The 21,859-nt window shown below is 42.2% G+C and overlaps 1 protein-coding gene across 1 annotated transcript; it reads right to left on the bottom strand.

The window, feature by feature from the left end:
- Nucleotides 1-10,039: 10,039 nt before the first annotated feature.
- rbm46 (RNA binding motif protein 46) lies at nt 10,040-21,303 on the bottom strand (the record flags this gene model as incomplete). The annotated part of the gene is made up of 12 exons (XM_079184555.1): nt 10,040-10,287; nt 11,634-11,736; nt 12,742-12,941; nt 15,488-15,632; nt 15,693-15,968; nt 16,411-16,508; nt 17,167-17,296; nt 17,397-17,553; nt 17,765-17,945; nt 18,191-18,373; nt 19,225-19,314; nt 21,276-21,303. The coding sequence occupies 12 exons, from the start codon at nt 21,301-21,303 to the stop codon at nt 10,040-10,042; spliced, it is 1,839 nt and encodes a 612-aa protein (XP_079040681.1).
- Between the last annotated feature and the right edge of the window lie 556 nt (nt 21,304-21,859).

Below are 21,859 nucleotides of genomic sequence, written 5' to 3'. Positions count from 1 at the left end.
AGGAGGGGGGCCTTTTATGAGTCAGCGCCCTGGGGCCCACTGTCTCAGAATCCATCTAAGATTATCACTGAGTAATGTTGCCTCCTGGTTTGCAGAAGTTCGAAAAAAACTTCCTTCTACTGCAGCAACAGACACAAGAAGTAAAGAGGATGGAAAAATAACTTGCCCGATTCAAACCAGGAAGCAGCTGGACCTTCAGCTTCAACCGGCTGGTGGTCTGAGAACGAGAAGAGCATCAGCAATTAAAATCAGTGGAGACTGACAGCTGGACCATCATTAAGGCTCTTCATGTATTATTTCATTACAATTGATTTCCCTTTTTCATGAGCGAACGCCAAAAAGCTAATTAATTTGATCACCTGTCTAATTCAATTTTTCACCTGTCTGCTTTCGAGCATCCCAAACGTTTTTGTGCGACTTGAAATTTTAATTAAAAAAATAACACTTAAGGTTCCAATTAAGAATTAAGCGTTTTATTTTAAGCACCACACATACATATATATTTATATGAACGGCATAAAATAATAATAATACAGACGACACATCATTTTTGGGGGACACATTAATGAATAAATAAATAACAATAAATGACTATTGATGGACGGGGCTTGAATATCTGCAGAATGTTGCTTTAAGTTAAAGAGTGAGCATCAGAATGACTCAGCCTTCCCAGCGCTGCCGGTAAACAGAGCGGAGCGAGGGAATAAACAGACGACGGAGAGAGAGAGGGGACGGTTCACTCCATCAGGGCCAAAGTCTTTTTAAAGATTAATTTCATGCCGTCTGCTTTGAGGAGAGAGTGAGAGAGAAAAGGTATCCAGGTCACGTCTCTGCAGAACAAATGTTACACGTGAAACCTGCATTAATGCTGAGGAAAAAGTTTATTTAGGATTTATAAAAAATAAATGTATACACTTAGTGTTGATGACGTGTTTGATGTTAATAGATTTTAGTGTTGTGGAGACTGAAGAAATGTGTAATCTTGTGTAGAACGAGCAACTTGCACTACTCTAAAGTTGTACTCGACACCAAAATCTCCACAACAACAGAGCTAAAGGTCTGTTCGCTGCGACTAAAAGTCGGGTAAACCCACTTTTCGGGTATACATTGTTGTTTTTAGTTTGTTTTGTTGGTGTTGTAGAAGAGTTTTGGAAACATGTTGGCGTGTTTTGGACATTTTGAACGTAGATTACATTGTTCATGTTGAGTCCATTCTTGGCGGAGTACGTGAAAGACATAAAATACCTATTTTCAGTCCCACCTGATCGACTTTTAGTTCTGGTGTTGAGGAAAGTGGATCATAAGTATCGTAGATTTTGGTGAAATTTTGGGTGACAAGTACATTTTTGGTATCGAGTAGAATTTTGGTGATAGCCTCCTCAGATAAGCTACTAAATCTCCACAATGTCAAAAGCTAAAAGTAGAATTTTGGTGCCGTACATTTCTCGTGTGGAGGGAATTGTTGGTGTTGTGTCAAGTCCACTTTTGATCTCGTGAATGTAGAAATGTTTGGGGTGTTGTGAAGGTATCGGTCATGTTGAGAATTTTGATAATCGTGTAAAATATGTGGTGTTTGTGTTGAGGTCTGACTGACGTCTTTAGTCATTTTAAAGAAGTTCAGGTATTATAAGTGTTGCTCCTTCTCGGTCCAACAGACAGAAGCTTGTTGTTTGTTTGTAGCAACATGAAGTCCATCAGTGAGTCTTTGTCCTCTACAGTCGGTCCTGAAGACGGACAATTATTGTAAAAGGCTTCTCTTTGTGTGCGTCAGTGAATAGTTTCATTCAGCCTCTGTGTGTGTGTGTGTGTGTGTGTAGTTCCTTTTGAGTGCATCTTTGTGTAAAGTACACAATAAAAAGGAATGAGACTTCAGCATGAATGAATTCTTAACTCTCACTGTGGTTGAAGATTCAAGTCTCTTCATTTATTTTACATCTTTTATGGAATAAATCTAATAAGACTGAACAGAAACAAAGAAAAGAAAAACCCAATCACTGTTGGATTATATGATTAATGCAGTTTGTATTGAGTTTAGTGTACAAAGAGAATTAAATGGCTGGTTTGTGGAGAACGGCATCTGAATTCTGATTACACCTCCATTCAAGAAAGTAAATGACATTTTGGTGACTTTTTCTTTAAAAAAATGTAAATCAAGTGATTGAATAAAAGGGAAACCTTAAAGTGTCCCGTTTGTCAAAACTGTTTTTGGAAGTAAACTTCCCCAAAAAAGTGAAAGTAAAACGAAAACGAAAAAAACGAAAGTAAAACTATAAATGGACGCCTGTGGGTATCTGACTGCCTTCAAAACATCATGGCAGGGTGTCACAGAGGCCTTGGGTTTCTGTGGCAACACGCCAGAGGGCCCTCATTTCATTCAAGATTCCTGTCACCCCCCCCCCCCCCCCCAGCCCCCCTCTCCCCCACCACAACGATCAGCAGCCATATTCACCCCGTCACCCCACTACAGAAGCCCCGCTCTGCAGATGATTACTGTCAAACGGGGGGAAAAAGCTTCTGCGGCGTCTCAGAGGAGGACAACAACGCTGCCTGTCAATCAAATGTGCCGAGGCTGCTGATTGGTGGATGTGCTGCGTTTAATAAAAAAGGAGCTCGTCACCACTTCCAGATGCTGCAGACCAGCTTTAGTCACGTCAAGTTAAGCTGCATTCTGATTGGTCGGAACACTCGTCAGATAAACTACATTCTGTGTCGATTTTAATGACATTTTCACTTTTTAATGTTACTTATATTTAAACGTGGGATGCAGAGGAAGTCACAAAGTATATTTCTATGTGTCTCTGTGAACATTTACAATTTGCACGTTTAAAATGCAAAAACAAAATTTAGCTTTGAGCTCTTGATACGACCTCCTCCTCTTCTTCTTCTGCAGTGGTTTCTTTAACGGCACCCGCTGGATAATAAGCTCGGTCTGTTTATTAACTCCATCATGTTCATTCATGTTTTAACTCAGTCAGAAATAATCCATACCCGCATTTTAATGTCTGCTCTCTTGGCATTTGGTTAATTAAAGAGCTTCTTCCCTGCAGTCTAATTAAATACTCTTGAGTTTGTTCTCCCTCTGCAGCTTCAGACCTCTTTCCAAACACGGGGAAAAATAAATGTTTGACTGAAAACGTTCGAAAGGAAGTTTAAAAAAGAACTCGTAGAGAGTAAAATTAAAAACCGCGTGGCATCGATCTAAAATAATCTTCTTTTTCCACATCCGCCTCCTCTTCTTCATCAAATGATCCCTGAAGTCACAGCCTTCCTCGCACCCTAAAGGCACTCTTCATCTTCAGCCGTGCAGTTTATTTCCCCCCCCCCCCACTCTCCAAGAAAACAACTGAACCGGCATAAAAAAACAAACAGTGTGGTTGCTCTGTTATGATAAATCTTTCCTGCCTCCATATCTGCACACACTGATGAGCAGATGATTCGGGCAGAAGGCCTCGGTCGACCACCATCCCTCCCAAGAAGAGGTCACGCTGCTCTCATCCATCTACCTGAAACAATCTCGCCTCCAAAAAAAACATGAAATACTGCTCCACGGTTTGGTTGTTTGCAGAGTCATTCGTATTTTTGGGGGAATTTATTGTTCTCACCTTCTAGAGAAAAGACAAAGAGCTGCGACTTCAAAATAAAGTCTGGGAATTAACTGAGGGAGGGATTTGATTGGTCGGATTTAACAATTGCGAATAGCATGCTAATGTTTAGCTTGCAACAATTATGTCCAGATTAATCTTAGCTTCTCTTAGACTCAACTGTGCTGTGAGTTTAATATATTAGTTGGTTATAATATAGCATTTAGCATATTCACCTTAATTTAGCATTTCAGCTAAAAAACAGTCGAGTCACACATTAGCATGCTTATGTTAGCTTAACGTGCTGCGCTCATGTTTAGTGCTTGGTTTGAGTTTACCGTGCTAAAATGCTAACACATTGCAATGTTTTTTTTGTTCCGTGAATCATATACAAGAACAATGCGCGTAAAAATGCTACAATATGATTTAATTAGCATGCTATGCTGTCATTAATCTCACCCATGCATCGCATTAAACTCAAAGTACAGCTGAGCCTAACTTTAGCATGCTAACATATAGCTTGGAATGCTAATTGAAAATATTTGTATTAAATTTTAGGTTGTACTTGAGCTCGGCCTGGGCTTTGTTTAATGCTAACTTTAGCATGCTAATGTTTGCGATTGATGTTTAGCATTTTAGAATGTTAGCACAGAGTCCTGGTTTATCCGGGAACGTCACATTTTTTACCACAATATCAACAATAGTAGCATTATTTACGTGTTTTCAGCACTCATTTAGAGAAATATACTGAAAACTGCAAGAAAATACAAATATAACATAGTTTGAGGATTTGAAGATGGCCAGATAAGAAAAACTGCTGCTGGCAGAGAAGGTGTCACCAAAGTCACTGAGATTCATCCTCTGGGGGGAAATAAATGTCTTCCTGTTAGTCCACAGGGACACACTGGGGATGAAAAATGCCCCCCCCCCCCCCCCCAGCTTTAATGGAGGTCAGTGAAGTTTCTGTCGTCACATCCGTCACTATTCCGCCTCCAGTTTTGTTTCTCTAAAGCTGCAGAGCTTTTCCCGGAGATGAATTATGAGCATTACGTGTTGCATTACTTTGCCTCTGCAGGAAAAACTAATCTCAACTGTGAAATGGAAAAAAGGTTCTTATAATGAGAACATTTGTTTCTTATGACGGAACAAAAAAAACTAATTCAAGAGCAAACCTGCAGCTTACTGTGACTCACAGTGAAAGAGTGGAGTCTCTCAAACACACTATAAGGAGACACATGTGTACGTATATGTGTCTTAGAGGGACATGAAGACTAGACTTCACTTCAAAAACCTCACTTTTGATGAGGAACCTTTATTAAGATCACCTGAAGAGGAAGAAATTAAAAGAAAGGATGAAAGAGGGAGGATGTTAAATAAATTAGACTCAACATGAGGAAGATGAGAGAGGAGTAAGGTAAGAAATGAGGGGGAGGAGGAAGAAGAGGGGAGGAGGTGAAGATGAGGAAATAAATCAGTCAATTAAAACTATTGTTTAAAAGGTTTCTCATCACAAACCAATGTGACTTTAAAATTGAATTTAAAAACCTGAATCTGATTTTGTTTGAGAGATAAAATCTTCTGCTTTTCTCGAGAACGCCGCCTGCAATAATGATGATGAAGAAGAAGAAGAAGAAGAAGAAGAAGAAGAAGAAGAAGAAGACGAAGAAGAAGACGAAGAAGAAGAAGAAGAAGAAGAAGAAGAAGAAGAAGAAGGTTGGTGGGTCGGCGAGGCGTCGGGGGAGACGGCCGACTGGAAGATGAACTCCCAGAGAGCTGAGAGACGCTACAAATACCACAGAGGAAGAAGAGGCAGAAACAGGAGAAGAAGAAAAAGAGGAGGAAAACCAGGTACAGAGTGTTTTTGTTTGAGTAGAAGAAGAACATGAAAACCTCTGGCTTATCACACACACACACACACACTAGACTCCTTCTTCTCTCTCGCTGCATTTAATCCACTTCATCTTTTAGCTCTCTCCTCCTTTTTATTTGTTTCCTCCACCTTTCTGAAGTTCTTCCTCTATATGTTCGCCTCCTCTTCTTCTTCTATTTCCCTCCTCCTCCATCCCTCTTTATCCTCCTCATCTCCTATTTGCCTTTTTAATCCTCCTCATCCCTCCTCTTCCTCCTCTTCTTCTATTTCCTCCTATGTCAAGCTGTCCTCCCTCCAGTTCTTCCTGTTGTCTGTTGAGCTTCAAGACTTCAGAACTGAGTCCGATTGTGTTTATGCAACAGAAAGACTCAGGACACGATAAACAGGTCAGCTTCTTCTTCATGTGAATAATTAACTGCTGTCAGAAAGTGGTGACAGGAGAAGGTGGTGAACACGGATTATAGAAATGAGTCAGAGAGAAAAAGACTAATCGAAGGAAGCAAAATATATATATATATACATGTATATTTATAAATTTATATATTTATACATATTTATATTTTAAAAAGTAAGTTTACATTTTTAATTCACACAAACTTGAATCCAAAACAGCAGAAACAGTAACGGCCTTCTGAGAAAAGACAAGAACATACTTTCACCAAAAGGCTGACTAGTCGATGAAAGAGAGTTTATCACATGTACGGTGGCCCTTTTAGGACATTTTTGGGACATTCTGCTCTACGCTGCCGGACTTTGAAACCGAACAGTTTTAATTAGAGTCAACATCCCGTTACAGGACATGAGAGACGTCATAATGGTGGAAATGTTCACGATGATTATTAGTTATTAAAGTGTTTCATAAACAATAATCATCCTTTTTTTAATCAACAGAAATACAGAGAATTCTTTTAAAAGGTGTTAATTGTGAGATCGTGAGGTTGTCTCTCAACGGCTCTCAACATGGCGACGGCTAGCAGCTAACGACGCTAACGACAGAGATGACGGCGTTTACCTGAGGGGAGTCTAACGTTTCTTTCTTCTTCTTCTGTGTACAATATTGGGTGTTGATATAAAAACACATTGAACTCATTGAGAGGTTTCTGAGCATGAAACGACTTTCATTGGACGACGTTTACGAGAGAAAGAAAACACGACGTGATGTTTTAGTGATTCCACTTACTCGTGTTGAAGAGTCTTCATCTGAACCCAACTGATACAGAAACACTTCAGACAGGAAGAGATTAGTCTGATCACACACACACACACACACACACACACACTAGAAACACGCTAACACACACACTAAAACACTAACAAACACACACACACACACTCTGTCTATCTCAGTAAACACAAACCTGTTACTGAATCAAAGCAGCAGCTCTTTATCTGACTCACCTCACTCCTTAGCTCACTTGTTCATTCACTCACTGTCCTTCACTCATTCACTCATTCACTCACTTCTCTCTCTCTCTCTCTCTCGCTCATTAAAGAGGGCGGGGTTAAAGACTGATTTCACAGTTGAAGTGTTGACTTGAATGATTGGATGTTGATGCTGTAACTGAAGATGAAGGAGACGTTCACACATCTTGTGAATCTGGTCTTTGACGCTGAACGTAGACTCGCTGACTCGCTGCCTCGTCCTAAATCACACGTCCCTCTGAATGAGACGTCTCTGAGTTCCTGTTGGTTTAAACACTGACTGGTTGTTTGTGATGTAACGTTATCAGAGAGTAGAAACGCTCCGTTGTTCTGCAGTAGAACCCTGTGGTTCTTCCTCTGGGACACAGAGAACATCAGGCGTGTTTTTAACAACAAAGACTTTATCAGGTAGGAAGAGATACGCATTACAACAAAGACTGAACAATATAAATGTATTTGTCCTTAAATAGCAAACATTTCATCCCTCAGTGTTTCCTAAATGACTTCAACACGTTTCCATTTAATCTCACGGTGGAATCAAACTCTTCATTGTTTCAAAGCGGGTTTGACATATTTTAAATGTTATAATTAGAATAAATAGAGTCACAGTTACAGAGCTCCTGATTTTCTGTTGCTTTTGATTAGGTTGTGTTAATAAATAGGCCCTTTTGGGGTTAATTTGCATCAGTAAACTGATTAGAATTCTGAATGTTTAAAAACAGATTAGCGTTGGGACAGATATTACAACCTGGACGTCATTTTAAAGTCACGTCACAACTTTCTACACTCAATCCATCCGCCTGAAAACACTCTGAACACAACTTCAGAAACTTTAAAACAGGAAAACATTCACAGTATCGGTGTAGAAACACACGAACATTTGAATCACAAAAGCTCCACCGAGCCTGAACCTGAACGTCCAATCAGCTGCTCGAACAAATCGATGAGCACGAAGACACGAACACGACGAAACCGATCAATAAAAACACGTTCTTCTGTTCCTCTGATGAAGAAGTCATCATCCTCCTCCTCCTCCTCCTCACAGACCAAAAGGAAAAAGTATTTTCATTTCCTGGAGATGTTTTTCAAAATAAAAGCTTTAAATGCAGTTTATTTAATGTAGAAAAAGAAATGAATATTTGTTTTACACGTTATTTTGTTTGTTAAAGTATATAAATGTGAATTAATGGCAGGTAAAAATACTTTATTTAATCAGCATTTAAAAATAACCACCTGATTATTTTTAATTGTAGAACATAAATATCAGAAATATTCAGTTCCCCAGAAACAAATAAAGGATTTTAATGTTCTCATTAACTCCGCTGTGACGCTTTGTTGTCATTTCTTACAGTGTAAAACTCTAAATAAAAGCTCTAATGGTGCTCTGGCTCCTTGGAACTCTTTCATCAGTGAATGTGGTTTAAATTGGACTAAAACACCAACGAGGAAGAAAAGCCTGCAGTAAAAACATCTTCCCTCTTCATCCTCACACGTTTCTTCCTCCTTCAGATGAAGTTACTAAAGTGGGTCGGCCAAATTAGGACGCACGGAAGAAACTCTCTCTTTCACGACTTTAGGATTTGTGTCCGGGAGGCTTTCAACAAAGCACAATCACAAGAAGGATGAGTGTGTTTGTTAGAATCAGACGGATTGATAGAAGCTTTAAATCTGCCTTTGAGGGCTCGATTCCTCCCCTCAGATAAGTCGGGTTATCTCCAACATGAAAGGGAGCAGAAGACATTCCTCAAGAAGAAGAAAGAGAAGCACGACAATAAGCAGGAAAGGGACATGAAGAAGAACCAGAAGATAAAGAAAGAGCATAAACACAAGATACACAAGACAAATACCAAGAAGAAGAAGAAGAGTAAAAAATGTTCATGACAAAGAACATGAAGAAGAACATGAAGAACAACAAAAAGAAGGAAATTAAATTAAAAAAGAACTAAAAGAAGAAAGAGAGACCAGCAAGAAGAAAAACTAAAAGGAAAAGAAGTAAAAACAGAAGAAGAAGAACTAAAGATCTGTTAGATTGTAAATATCTTTGACCTGAAAAACAAATAGAAAGAACTATAAAAAGTGAGCTGCTGAGGCATTATGGGTACTTTAAGGTGAACTTTGGCTGCAGGAAAATGAAACCAGAGAGGAGGATGATGAAGAGGAGGCTGACATTTAACAGGAGGTGGAGGAGAGACATGTTATCAGTCTGATGTGGAATCTAAACGGCGGCCATGTTTGTTCTAAACCAGACGCGATGGCGAGAAGGAGCCGTCTCTCCCTCGTCTCAGATTACATTTCAAATAAACACCGCGAGGACGTTCCTGCAGTAAACACTCGTCCTGTCTTCCATCTCTCCGTCTCGTCCTCGCTGCCGAGCCCACGGCCTCCTGCAACGACACGTTCACGTCTTTACTTCACCGGACGACATGAGAACGTTCACTCCACATGTATGGAAACAGAAACCATGTTTTCTCTATTTAAACTGTCTTTGCAGCTCGTTTCTGTCGCCCACAAGTGGCCAAAACAATCACTTCATGCAGGTTTGTGTTGGAGGAAGAGTTCCCTGAACAAATGTAGAATTTATTAACAAATAAACTACATAAAATGCATGTGCAACAAATTCTTCAACGGGCTGAAAAGAGCTTAGTTCAGCCAACATAGTTAAATCCACGGATGGATCCGCTCTCCTTAAAGGGAGACTGTCCCTTTAAGGGAGCGCGACTGTCCCTTTAAGGAGAACGGGACTGTCCCTTTAAGGGAGCGCGACTGTCCCTTTAAGAGAACGGGACTGTCCCTTTAAGGAGAGCGGGACTGTCCCTTTAAGGAGAGCGGGACTGTCCCTTTAAGGGAGCGCGACTGTCCCTTTAAGGAGAGCGGGACTGTCCCTTTAAGGGAACGGGACTGTCCCTTTAAGGCCCGTCGATAGAAACGTGTTTCTGGGAGATTATGAGTATTAAATATAGAATATATATATATATATATATATATATATATATGTGTTGTTTTGGGGTGAACTATTGCGTAGCATAAATGTTGTTTCGACAGTGTTTCTAAATGTGTTGGCGTATCAATAAGTGACATGAATATTCATGATGTGATTAATGTATTCATGTGTTTGTCTCATGTAGAAACAATAAACAGAATGAAAGCGTGTGTGAGCGTCTCACCGTCAGTAGAAAGGAGACTGGGAGCTGATGTACAGCCTCTGTGTTTGGGAGGTGGGGGGGGACAGCGTGGACAGGGAGGAGAGGGTGAAGGGGGAGGGGGGAGGGGGAGGGGGGGGAGAGGGGAGGCAGGAGGCGAAGGGTCTGCCTCCGCAGGTCAGCAAGCCGGGACTGGTGGAGGAGGGGGGGCCGGAGAGAGGGGGAGAGGGGCTTCTGGGGGAGTCACAGGACGCAGAGCTCAGGAAGGACGAGTCTGCAGGAGAGGGGAGACAAGAGAGAGGGGGAGGGAGAGACGAGAGAGAGAGAGGGAGGGAGAGACGAGAGAGAGAGAGGGAGGGAGAGACGAGAGAGAGAGAGGGAGGGAGAGACGAGAGAGAGAGAGGGAGGGAGAGACGAGAGAGAGAGGGAGAGACGAGAGAGAGAGAGGGAGGGAGAGACGAGAGAGAGAGAGAGGGAGGGAGAGACGAGAGAGAGAGAGGGAGGGAGAGACGAGAGAGAGAGGGAGAGACGAGAGAGAGAGACGAGAGAGAGAGAGGGAGGGAGAGACGAGAGAGAGAGAGACGAGAGAGAGAGACGAGAGAGAGAGAGGGAGGGAGAGACGAGAGAGAGAGAGACGAGAGAGAGAGACGAGAGAGAGAGAGGGAGGGAGAGACGAGAGAGAGAGAGACGAGAGAGGGAGGGAGAGACGAGAGAGAGAGAGGGAGGGAGAGATGAGAGGGAGAGAGAGGCAAGAGAGGGAGAGAAGAAAAGAAGGGAGAGAAGTGAGGGAGATGTGATGACTCAAATAATGATTTAAAATGAGTTATTTTATTATATTAACAACATGAAGAATCAATTACAAACTCAAAATGACCAAAACAAGTTTTTATTTATTATCTTAACTGATCATCTTTTCATCCTTCAGTCAAATTAAACCACTTCAGTAGTAATGAAGGGGTCTTGATGTCTTTCCAGACTCCACATGGATCCAGTTCAGACCCTGAACCGGGTCTCTCTCTCTCTCTCTCTCTCTCTCTCTCTCTCTCTCTCTCGTGTCTCTGGTAGAGACCTGTCAATCACTGTGTAGCCCCGCCCCTAAAGCATCCCCTGCTTTATGGTCTGTGTGACTCTAAATGGACCATCATTTACTAAATGAACATCATGCTGTATTGAAGAAGACTTGAAACTAGAGATTGAGACCATAAACTCATGTTTACAATGTTTACTGAGGTAATAAATCAAGAGAGAAGTAGAGTCATTTTCTCATAGACTTCTATACAACCAGAGGAGTCGCCTCCCTGTCTCCCCCCTCTCCCCCCTCTCAGATACCCCTGCAGTGTAGTTGATGTATATTTTTATGAAGGTCCAGAGTGATCATTTGGTCATTGATTCATGAGGGAATCTAACCTGCGGGCTGCCCTTGAAGCTCCTCTGTCCATGTGAAGCCAGGCAGCACAGACTGCCTCACCTCCGCCTTGTTTACTCATATGGAATGTGTAAACAGGGTGGTGTGTGTGTGTGTGTGTGTGTGTGTGTGTGTGTGTGTGTGTGTGTGTGTGTGTGTGTGTGTGTGTGTGTGTGTGTGTGTGTGTGTGTGTGTGTGTGTGTGTTGGACAGTACCCAGGTTCCACAGGGTCGTCTGTGCAGCCAGCTCTTTGGCGTCATCCAGCATCACACACAGCTTGTCTGGGATGTAGGTGCTCCGTGTTGACGGGATCACCACCTGCAAACACACACATACATATATATATATATATATATATATATATATATATATATTCATACAAATACACATGTATGTATTTATTTACTTCTGCTATTTATTTCTAATGTTAACTATTAAGTTAATTAGTAAGGCAGTTTTCCATGAGCACCGGCAAACAGACGGTGCATTTACTTGCTGAATGCTGTCGTTAGCTATCGTTAGCTTTCATTGGTTATCGTTCGCTACCGTAGGCTGTTGTTAATCGTTAGCTATCAGTTGCTGTCGTTATCTACCATATACTGTCGTTAATTGTTGGTTATCAGTAGCTGTCAGATTCTGTCGTTAATCATCAACTATCGTTAGCTATCAGTAGCTGTCGTTATCTACCATATACTGTCGTTAATCGTTAGCTGTCGTTAGCTGTCGTTAATCGTTAGCTATCAGTAGATGTCGTTATCTACCATTTGCTGTCGTTAATTGTCAGCTATCAGTAGCTGTCATATTCCGTCGTTAATCGTTCGCTGTCGTTAGCTGTCAGATTCTGTCGTTAATCGTTCGCTGTCGTTAGCTGTCATATTCTGTCATTAATCGTTAGCTATCAGTTGCTGTCGTTAATCGTCCGCTGTCTTTAGCTGTCGTATTCGATCGTTAATCGTTGCCGTTGTTATTAGCTATCAGACGACTAAACGTCCTCACTAGAACACTCGTCCTCCTTTAGTTTAGTGGTGGAGACGTGAAGTCATGTGACCGTGGTGGAGTTCCTTTATAGCCTCACGTTAGCTTTTTACTTCACACTTCAAACGATCATTAAAGTGGAGTTCATTAGTAAAGATTATCTTGATGAAGAAAACGTGTAAGAATCATTAATGCTTGTTTGCCACAGAGATTATTTTCTGTAATAATTAAAAATAAAATGGAAGAATCTGATTGGCTGTTTGTGGAGGGAACCAATGTGACGCTAACTTACAAAAAAGTAAAGTGAGACGAAGTGTAGCGAGTGTCATCGTGTATTACGGTAAAGACCTTGTAGAGGAGCAGCAGCTTTCCGTCCTGTCCGGGTGTGGAGTACAGGTGGTACTCGGGCAGCGACCAGTAGTTTTTGCAGCAGTAGAAGTCGAGCAGACTGATGGCGGAGCAGATCTGACCCTGTTTCAGGGACAGCAGGTTGGTGGGGGACAGCGGGGTGCCGGGAAACAGGGGGAACACACACTGGTCGGGGTCCTCTGAGGATACACAGACAAACAAACACACTCGAAGCATTAGCATTAGCATTTTCAAACTTCTCCGGCGGATAAATGTAAAGTGAAGGAAAGTTCACGGCTGCTCTCTAGTGGAGCGTCACTTTTATTCTTCTGTACGTTCTGTGAAGACGTTGCTGTAATTGAGTCTAATAAGCAGAATGTGTGATTGCTCCTCAGCTCATTAAACTGAGTAGATTGAACAAACTATCACCAGATATCTCTGTATTAAATGTGACATGTACGGCTTTCTCTTCTTTTAGTTTCTTCAGATTCACGTCAGTGAACACGAGCTTTAGTTGATTTAACGGATAACTATCATTAAAAGAAGTACTAACTCCTCAGACATTAGCCGTCAGTAAACAGAACAATCTTCATGATATATGAAACATCCATTAATGCTAATTGTGTCATGAGTCATGCATTTATTAGCAGGTTCCTCGTCTTAAACACAGAACGATAATAAAGCCTGAAGTGGCTCCAACTAACTCTGGCTTCAGTCATTAAATGAAAACGTATTTTTGATTTGCTTCAATGAATAAAAATCATTTAGTTATCGTCTCGTTATTGTTTTAGTTTGCATGAGAAAGCACTTTTAACATCAGCGGAGCTGTCAGACTCTCATAATTCACATTTTAATGATGAGTAACGAGCTGAGACGACTCGCACTCTGACGACGATGAATACGTTCATTTATGTTCCGCAGAAAGACAACAAGACAACGAAGGCTAACTGTGTTCTATAATAAATCTGGTGGGACTCACCCACGGTAAGATATTATTAGTGTGTTACCAAATCTAACATTGTGATTTATTACCTCTTTACTCAGTTTGAAAACATCCGTTTTATCTAATAACACAAAGTTTACACTCACTTCACTTCTAATAGGCCGAAAGATAATCAAATATGTATTATTCATTTACTAGAATAAAAACACACAATTTAAATGATTAGAGAATTAAAGATTATTATTTTTAATGATGTATAATAATAGAGCTGACTGCGTTTATTATCCGTTCCTCTCCACCACATGACTTCCTGTGCTGATGAACAGCTGATGAGCTCCAACAAGGAGTCCGTTCATCAATTAGCTCCTCACGCTTCTGAGAGCAAAGGTTCCAGCTCCTCAAATGTCCACATTTGCTGCTTCTCTTTGTTTTTGAAGTCATTAAATCTTCATATTTGGGGGTTTTGGAGAACACAAGCAGTTTTAAGTAGAGCTGGATTGATACATCGGTAATATTACCAATATATCTGTAATAAGCTTTGTGTATACGACAGCTGTTACATGTTGTATTTATCATTTAGTTTTATTATTTATTCATTTTATCATATAAAATGTACCGGAGACACTTTAAAACAATATAAATGTTCCACTTAGTGTGGATCTTAGTCACAATTTATAGAAATAAACATAAATAAGAAAGTCAGAGAGGTCCGTCTCAAGATTGTGCGTTTATGTTAGAAGAAAAGAGAACTCACGGATTAAAGTTATTGATGACTAAATGATTATTAATGAATCAAGAACACAACAGGAAGATGAATCCATAACAACCACAGCAGCTGACGTTATGATGGAGGATTCTAAATCGCTTTATCTCCTGCTATCATCGTGGTGAATGATTTATGAACGAGTGAATATAAAGCAGCTTTAAATTCTCATTCTCAGTCACCTCCATCTCTCCCTCTCGTTCCCTTTAAACCATCGATAAAGTCCTCCGCCATCTTAAATCTCATATAAATATATAAGTAGCAGATTACTGCTGTGACAGCTCTCTTTCACGGTCCACACGAGTTAACTGTTAAAAACTTTTCTCATTTTCAGAAACGTCCTCGGGCAACAGGAAACCAGAGTTTTTGCTCCATCACCAGATTATTAGAGCTCGATTGTGTCCAGTACAGACGGCTCTATGGGAGGCTTTTATTTTGTAGTAATTCTCTTCACTAATAAGATGTTATTTAGTTTAGTAGAGGAGAAACAAACGCTGGTCAATGGTTCAACTGAAGGAGACAAAGATCCTCTGAGCAACAGCTGAATACGTTTAGATTTAAAACAGGAACAACTTCCTGTTTCAGTGTCGAGAGTTTCACAACAAAAGCATCCTAGAACAAGCTGGAGTTAACTTCATCAAAGCTCTTCTTCAGGCTTCACAGTAGAAACAGGAGGTTAGTGTAGAGTGAGCACAGCTTAACGCTCTTCAATCGATAATCAGACTCATTCCACATCAACTTCTATATCCGTGATGAACGTCAGCTCCACTCTATGGAGACATGAGGTCCCAAACGCTGAGCAGTCAGAAGAGGACAAGTATTAAAAAGTTCCTCATGAGGAGAACGGCTTCAGGCTGAGCAGTTCTATCTCAAATGGAAATCCTCATTCTGAAGATGAGGAAGATTAATCCTCTTCTCACGCTCTCAAAAACAAAGTTTCAGCAAAGTCTAAATGAACTCTGAGCCGAATGTGTGTAGTAGAAGAAGAATCGGGACATTTGAGACGGTGTTCATGCTGATAAACGATGATTCATCCTCACCTGCTCCGGTGTAGAAGGGGTTTCCCGGGCGCGGCTGCAGGGACCCTCCTCTCCCAGCTCCTCCCATCATCCCTCCATCGCTCCTGTGCAGGACAAACGTCCCGTCCCCCCCTCCTCCTGCTCCTCCTCCTGCTCCTCCTCCTGCTCCTCCTCCTGCTCCTCCTCCTGCTGCTCCTCCTCCTGCTCCTCCTCCTGCTCCTCCTACGTTGTTCCCCAGGTATCCCCGGTTGTTGTACCTCCTCCCTCCGGCCACGCTCCCGTCTTTGATCCCCGCCGGTTTGGCCAGCGTCACCTCCACGGTGGCCCCGTCGATCTGGGCCCCGTTCATGAGGCCGAGCGCCGCCACGGCGTCCTCGCGGTAGCGGTAGTGGACGAAGGCGTAGTCGGTGAGCTTCTTGACGCGCTCCACGCAGCCCGGCTTGAAGCGGGAGAACTCCTGGCGGAGGGTGTCCTCGCCGGTGGTCAGCATCAGGTTACGCACCTGCAGCAGAAACACACAGGAGAGCCGCCAGACTCCATTCACCTGACCTCCATCAGTGTGTGTGTGTTATTCTGATTGGAGGAACGGCGCCCCGTCTCCCTTAATTAACAGGAAGTGAAGTGACTGAAACACTACAGAACGGTTTATAAAATCATTTAGGAACAGGAATTCTGTTAGCAGTAGCACACACACACACACAGGGCTTTGTTTACCTCTGGGCCTAAACATAACCCTCCCTCCCTCCCTCCCTCCCTCCCTCCCTCCCTCCCTCCCCCCCTCCTCTGTAAAGTGCTTCAGAGTTTCTATGTGCTGCCCTCAGATCACGTCTCAGCCCTCCTCAGTAATTGATCCCCTGGAGGGCGAGCCGCTCGGTGTGAGTCCATAAATAAACTCTCATTATTTCTGAGGTTTCTGACGTTTTAAAGTGTAAAATCAAACTCACGTAAAGGACTCTGACGCGCTGCATCACCTCCTGGTCCACGTCTTTCTCCGGCTCGGCCCAGTCCACCTGGATGGAGTGACCCCACAGCTGGAAGGTTCCTGTTTCAAAAGAAGACGTTATAATCATAAAACATTATTATTGAGCCAGTGATCATATGTTCAGCCCACTAGTAGACCACAGGTACAAACGGAGGAGTTCATCGAGCCGTTGGACTGGTGAAGTGGTGAAAGGTGCTGCGATGTGTGTCCTGCAGTCGATGATGTTCAGTTTGTGTTGACATTGTGGAGGATGTAGAGGTTGATGCTGCTGTTTTTGTCCAGAGATGTTATTTTAATTATCGATTCAACCGCACACTGTTTTCTAGATTAATGGATTCAATATTTGGCTGATAAAATGTCAGAAAACAGCGTCTGAATCCCCCAAATTCTTGATTTGCTATCACATAAGTCAAAGAAAAACAGCAAATCCTTGGAAATGAAGACGCTGTAGCGAAGACAAGTTTGTTTATTTCTACTTTAATGATGATGAACTTTCTGTCGATGCATTAAAGGTTTCTATAATCTCCTTCCCCACGTTTCTACCGATGAGCGTTGACCCCACAAACCTCCTGCAGCACTGTTGTGGTTTCAGCTGGTTGTACCTGATAAACTGGACCTCAGACTCTTTGCTGCAGTGGTCTGTGTTCTGCCGTCCTCTGCTGGACACAGACAGGAACTGACCCAGATTCAGCCTCAGAGGCTGCTCTCAGTGCGTTACCTGGTATGAGCTTCCTCCGGGCCATGGCCGCCGCTTTGTGGGACTCGTACTCCACGAAGGCGAAGCCTCGGTTCTTGCTCTTGTCCGTGGAGCTCGGATACACGATCACGTCCACCACGCCGTCCGTCACCTGAGGGAGACACAGAGGGTTCACAAAGATGATCTCCTTCCACTCTAAACCGTCACACGAAAGAGAAGCTGCTTCTTCTTCTGTGGTGATCGTTGCACACCTTGGTCATCTCCTCCATGATGTCCTCCTTCCTCTTGTCTTTGGGGATGGAGCCGATGAAGAGGCGGCAGTTGTCCAGACTCACGCACACGCCCACAAACTTCCCCGGACGGATCTCGTAGTTGTCCAGCGTCTGGATGGCTCTCTGCGCCGCCTCTCTGGAGCGCAAACCGGAGAAAAACGCCAACACGCCACCAATCAGGATGATTTCACTTTGGTATTAAACGTGTAAAGCTCCTCTCTTTCAGTTCCACTTTCTCAACATAAACACACAACTACAGAATAAAGAGTTCAGGAGCACTTGTAGAAATTAAACTACATATATATATATATATATATATATATATATAGCTTAAGCTTTTATGCTACCTGTTGGTGTACATGACGAAGGCGTAGCCGCGGTTCTCTCCGCTGAACTCCATCATCAGTCTGAACTCGTAGATCCGGCCGGCTCTCTCGAACAGCGGGACCAGCTCGTCCTCGTACAGGTCTCTGGGGATCTTCCCCACAAACACCTCGCAGCCCCGGGGGGGAGCCGGGCCCTCCCAGCCTGCAGCGCAAAACACAGGGCGTCAAACACGCAAGAGTGATCTTTGTAAAACAGAATGCAACACATAAATACATAGATATAAATGTACTGAATTGTTATTTATTAAAATATTGATTGATTGAACAAATTGTCAGAGATAACCATGCTGTTTGAGTGAATATTTAGAGCTGGATTCAGGAATTATCCGCACCGAACTTCATTCAAACAGACAATGGACACACACACACGGACACAAGGACACACACCTGGCGGCGGTCCTCCGTACTTCCTCTGGCCGTTCTCCTGCACCATGTTGTATCCCGTCTTCTCCATCAGAGCCAGCAGAGCCATCTCTTTGGCGCAGGACGCCTTGAACTCGTCCTCGCCCACCAGCGGGCTGACTTTACCGGAGTCTCCGTCCATGTCTCCGTCCGAGTCACAGTCCCAGTCTGTCCAACGAGGAAAAACAAAAAACAACAAGTTAACCGTCAAACATATGACAAGAGCTGCGAGAAAGAAACACTTAAAATGTGCCTCAGAGTCCTTCTGACAGTTGAAGATTTATTTTTACTGTAACAGGTGTTTGTTTTTCAGGTACTGCTGCTGGGAAATATAATATATAATATAACATAATATATATATATATATATATATATATACTCTTCAAGTCAGCTAGCTAGATGACTTAATAGCTAACAGTTAACGTTAGGTGACTTAATAGCTAACAGTTAGCTGGCTTAATAGCTAACAGTTAGCTGGCTTAATAGCTAACAGTTAGCTGACTTAATAGCTAACAGTTAGCTGACTTAATAGCTAACAGTTAGCTGACTCAACAGCTAGGTGACTTAGCTAGCTGACTCCATTTCCTGTGGACCCCTATGAACCGGTTCAACGACCCCTGAAAGCTCCCCGGTGCCATCCATTGAGCAACAGTGAAGAGAGCACGTTAGCTTATAACGTTAGCTCATAAAAGTACATGAAAGTAGTAAAAAACGTCCACAAATACAACATCGCAAGCTAAAAAACTAGCACACCGGCCGCCATTGAGTTAGCAACATTTATGCTAGCGGCTAATGTTAAACAGCCGTTTTTCTAGCTAACGGTTAGCTTGTTTAATTTACGTTAATTAAAGTTATAACAAAATAAATAAACTCTCACCGGGGTTTTTTTCTGCCGCCATTTCTTCTCACGTTTTTTTTTAGAGAATTAAAATATGAATAAAGTATTAACAGTTCAACGACAACGTGACGTCACTGACGTACTTCAATTAATACTGTAGCGGAGGAAAAAAAAAACGTACCTGGACACAAACTGGCGGAGGTTTTGATTGACACGAAGGCCAGGCCCTGTGAGCCAATCAGCGGGTGGTTGTGAGGCACGGAGGGCGGGGCTACATGTAGATCAAATAAAATAAAATAAAACATAAAATAAATATATTTAAAATGAGATCAAACTTATAATAAAACATTACAAATGTAAAAATTAAAATAAAATAAATAAATAAAAATTCTGAATTAAATTAAAAGTAAAGAATACCTCTTCTTGTTCTTATATGTTACCATAATTAAAGGTTTTTAATGGAAAAAAGTTTAAAAATACATCTTTGCTTTGTCTTGCAGGTACATGTGAGTAATTCAGTTCATACGTGTGGTTCCAGTGGTCCAAATATATAAAATAAAATATAAAAAGCTATGAAGGAGGTAGAGGAGCAGACATCGTCATGTTATCTATATTGCACGAATTAATTGCACGAAACGATTAATATGAATCCAATCATTTTACTTAAACGGTCTGACTTCCTGTTTTTTTGTTACTTTTCTTCTTTGTGTCGCTGGAGCAAAGAACAAACAGTCCAGCTGTTTGGTCCGGCTCTCTGTCTATAGAATAACTATAAATATGGTGCATTTTGTGACTATTGGTCACTTTATGATTATTGTTATTACTATTGCTGATTATTGACTTGGACATTAGTTGCTTAAATACTCTAAAACTATATAAAGCTTCAACAGGTTTAAAGCTTCTGTTTTTGTCTTTGTAATCGTTCATGAAGATCTTTCTTGTTCAATAACTTTTGTTTTCATGGGATTTATTCATTAAAAGAGAATATTGATCAGACCGAGTGCACACAGAACGCCGTCACCATGAAATCTGTTGCAGAACAGCTGTTGTTGTTTCCCACAGTTATGTTTAAAACAATATCAGAACAATACTTCACTCCTATGAACAAATGAAAGGAGACGCTGGAGCACGAATGCTGAAGCGTTTACTGCAGTAACGGTCAGAGCTGGTGTTTGCAGGTCATCATGAACCAGACTGGTCCACCTGCAGCTCAGCTGATCAGCTGTCGATGTCGACGCCGATTAAGAAGAAGCTGGTGACGACCACAAAGCTCTTCTCCTCTGAGCAGTTTGTTCCAGAATCTCCAGCCTGGAAAAAACAAACAGAACGACATCCCATTCATCGGCATCAAGGGTTTCATTTACAACATCCTGTCAGCGGTTTATCAAACACATCTCGTTACTTCACACATTTCACACAACTCATGCAGGAACATTTTAGTCTTAAAGGGATTGTTTTAACCTGATGAAGGTCTCCTGTTCAGGAGGAGGTGCACGTTCATGATAAGTGATCAACGCCCATAAATGACTAACACAAGTTCCAGTCTGTTTGTGGGAAACTTTCAATCACAAAATCACCCAATGGTGGAAAGAATTATAAAATGCTGAATTTAACTGCACAACAGCTGCTAGTAAAGACAACAAGGTCAGCTACGGCTGGTGTCCGTTACACACGTTGAATCAACCTGGAAGTAGATCGATCATCAAGGCTGTGGTTGGTTGTTGTCTTCCGGTGGCGTGAAGAATCAGTGAAGCCGTCCGTCCACACTACGAGCTAACTTACCGGCTTTCGTTAGCGTTTCTAAACACTTCCGGTTGTTGTGGCGCCTTCGGCCAAACAGTCCTAAGTGAGGTGCATCAATTCAGCCACTGCGGACGGTGTAAGAAGTGATGCTGATTGATAACTCTTCCCAGCTGGCGTCGCCCTGTTCTCTGGCCCCCTCTGCTAGAGGTTAGGCAACAGTGATGGGGAGAGACACCACAGTTTGTAGCGACGCTTTCCTATGAGAACCATATTTGAGAACCAACCAACTTTGCGGACACTTGCGACCCTCACGGATGCGACAAGCATTTATCACACTTCCCGTCTCACACCGTGACTTATGTTACCTACTTCTTTAAGCTTTTGTGAAAAAATATCAATCCTAGAAGCTTTAAAGAAATACTGATACCAATAGAGTGCTTCATTGGATAACTATTAAGTGGATGGAAGCTGTGTGTGTGGCCCACTGACTATCGTGACACGCCCGGTCCGGAAGCATCGTTCCCTCCTGTCTCTCACACACACACACACACACACACACACACACACACACACACACACACACACACACACACACACACACACACACACACACACACACACACACACACACACACGATCGTCTCGTTACAGGATCGTGACAAAATCAAAATACATAGTGTCGTGTTTTTAAATAAACATATAAGCACGAGAGAACAAACTGCTCTTAACTGCAGCTCTTTGTATTAGCTTAACTTCCTCATGCTACACGTTACTGCCACAGTACAGGTTCCATGCTTCACCTACATTCCCCTGGGTCCTAAGTCTCTCCATGTACAGCTTCTTATCACCCTCTATGTAACAAACCACATCTTCACTCACAGGTTAGTATGTCTCTTCTACCTGGTCTACAGGTGACGTACTGGGTTCAAACCAGACCGGCTGACCTGAGCTGTGTTCGCAAATGGACGAGAATGGACGCAAATGGACGCAAATGGACGAGAATGGACAAGAATGGACAAGAATGGACGGACGAGAATGGACCAGAATGGAAAATGGACGAGAATGGACCAGAA

This window comes from Pholis gunnellus, assembly GCF_910591455.1.
Source record: "Pholis gunnellus genome assembly, chromosome: 23".
Lineage (NCBI taxonomy): Eukaryota > Metazoa > Chordata > Actinopteri > Perciformes > Pholidae > Pholis > Pholis gunnellus.
Note: the sequence above shows the minus strand (reverse complement) of the source record. Positions and strands in the feature narration are given on the sequence as shown.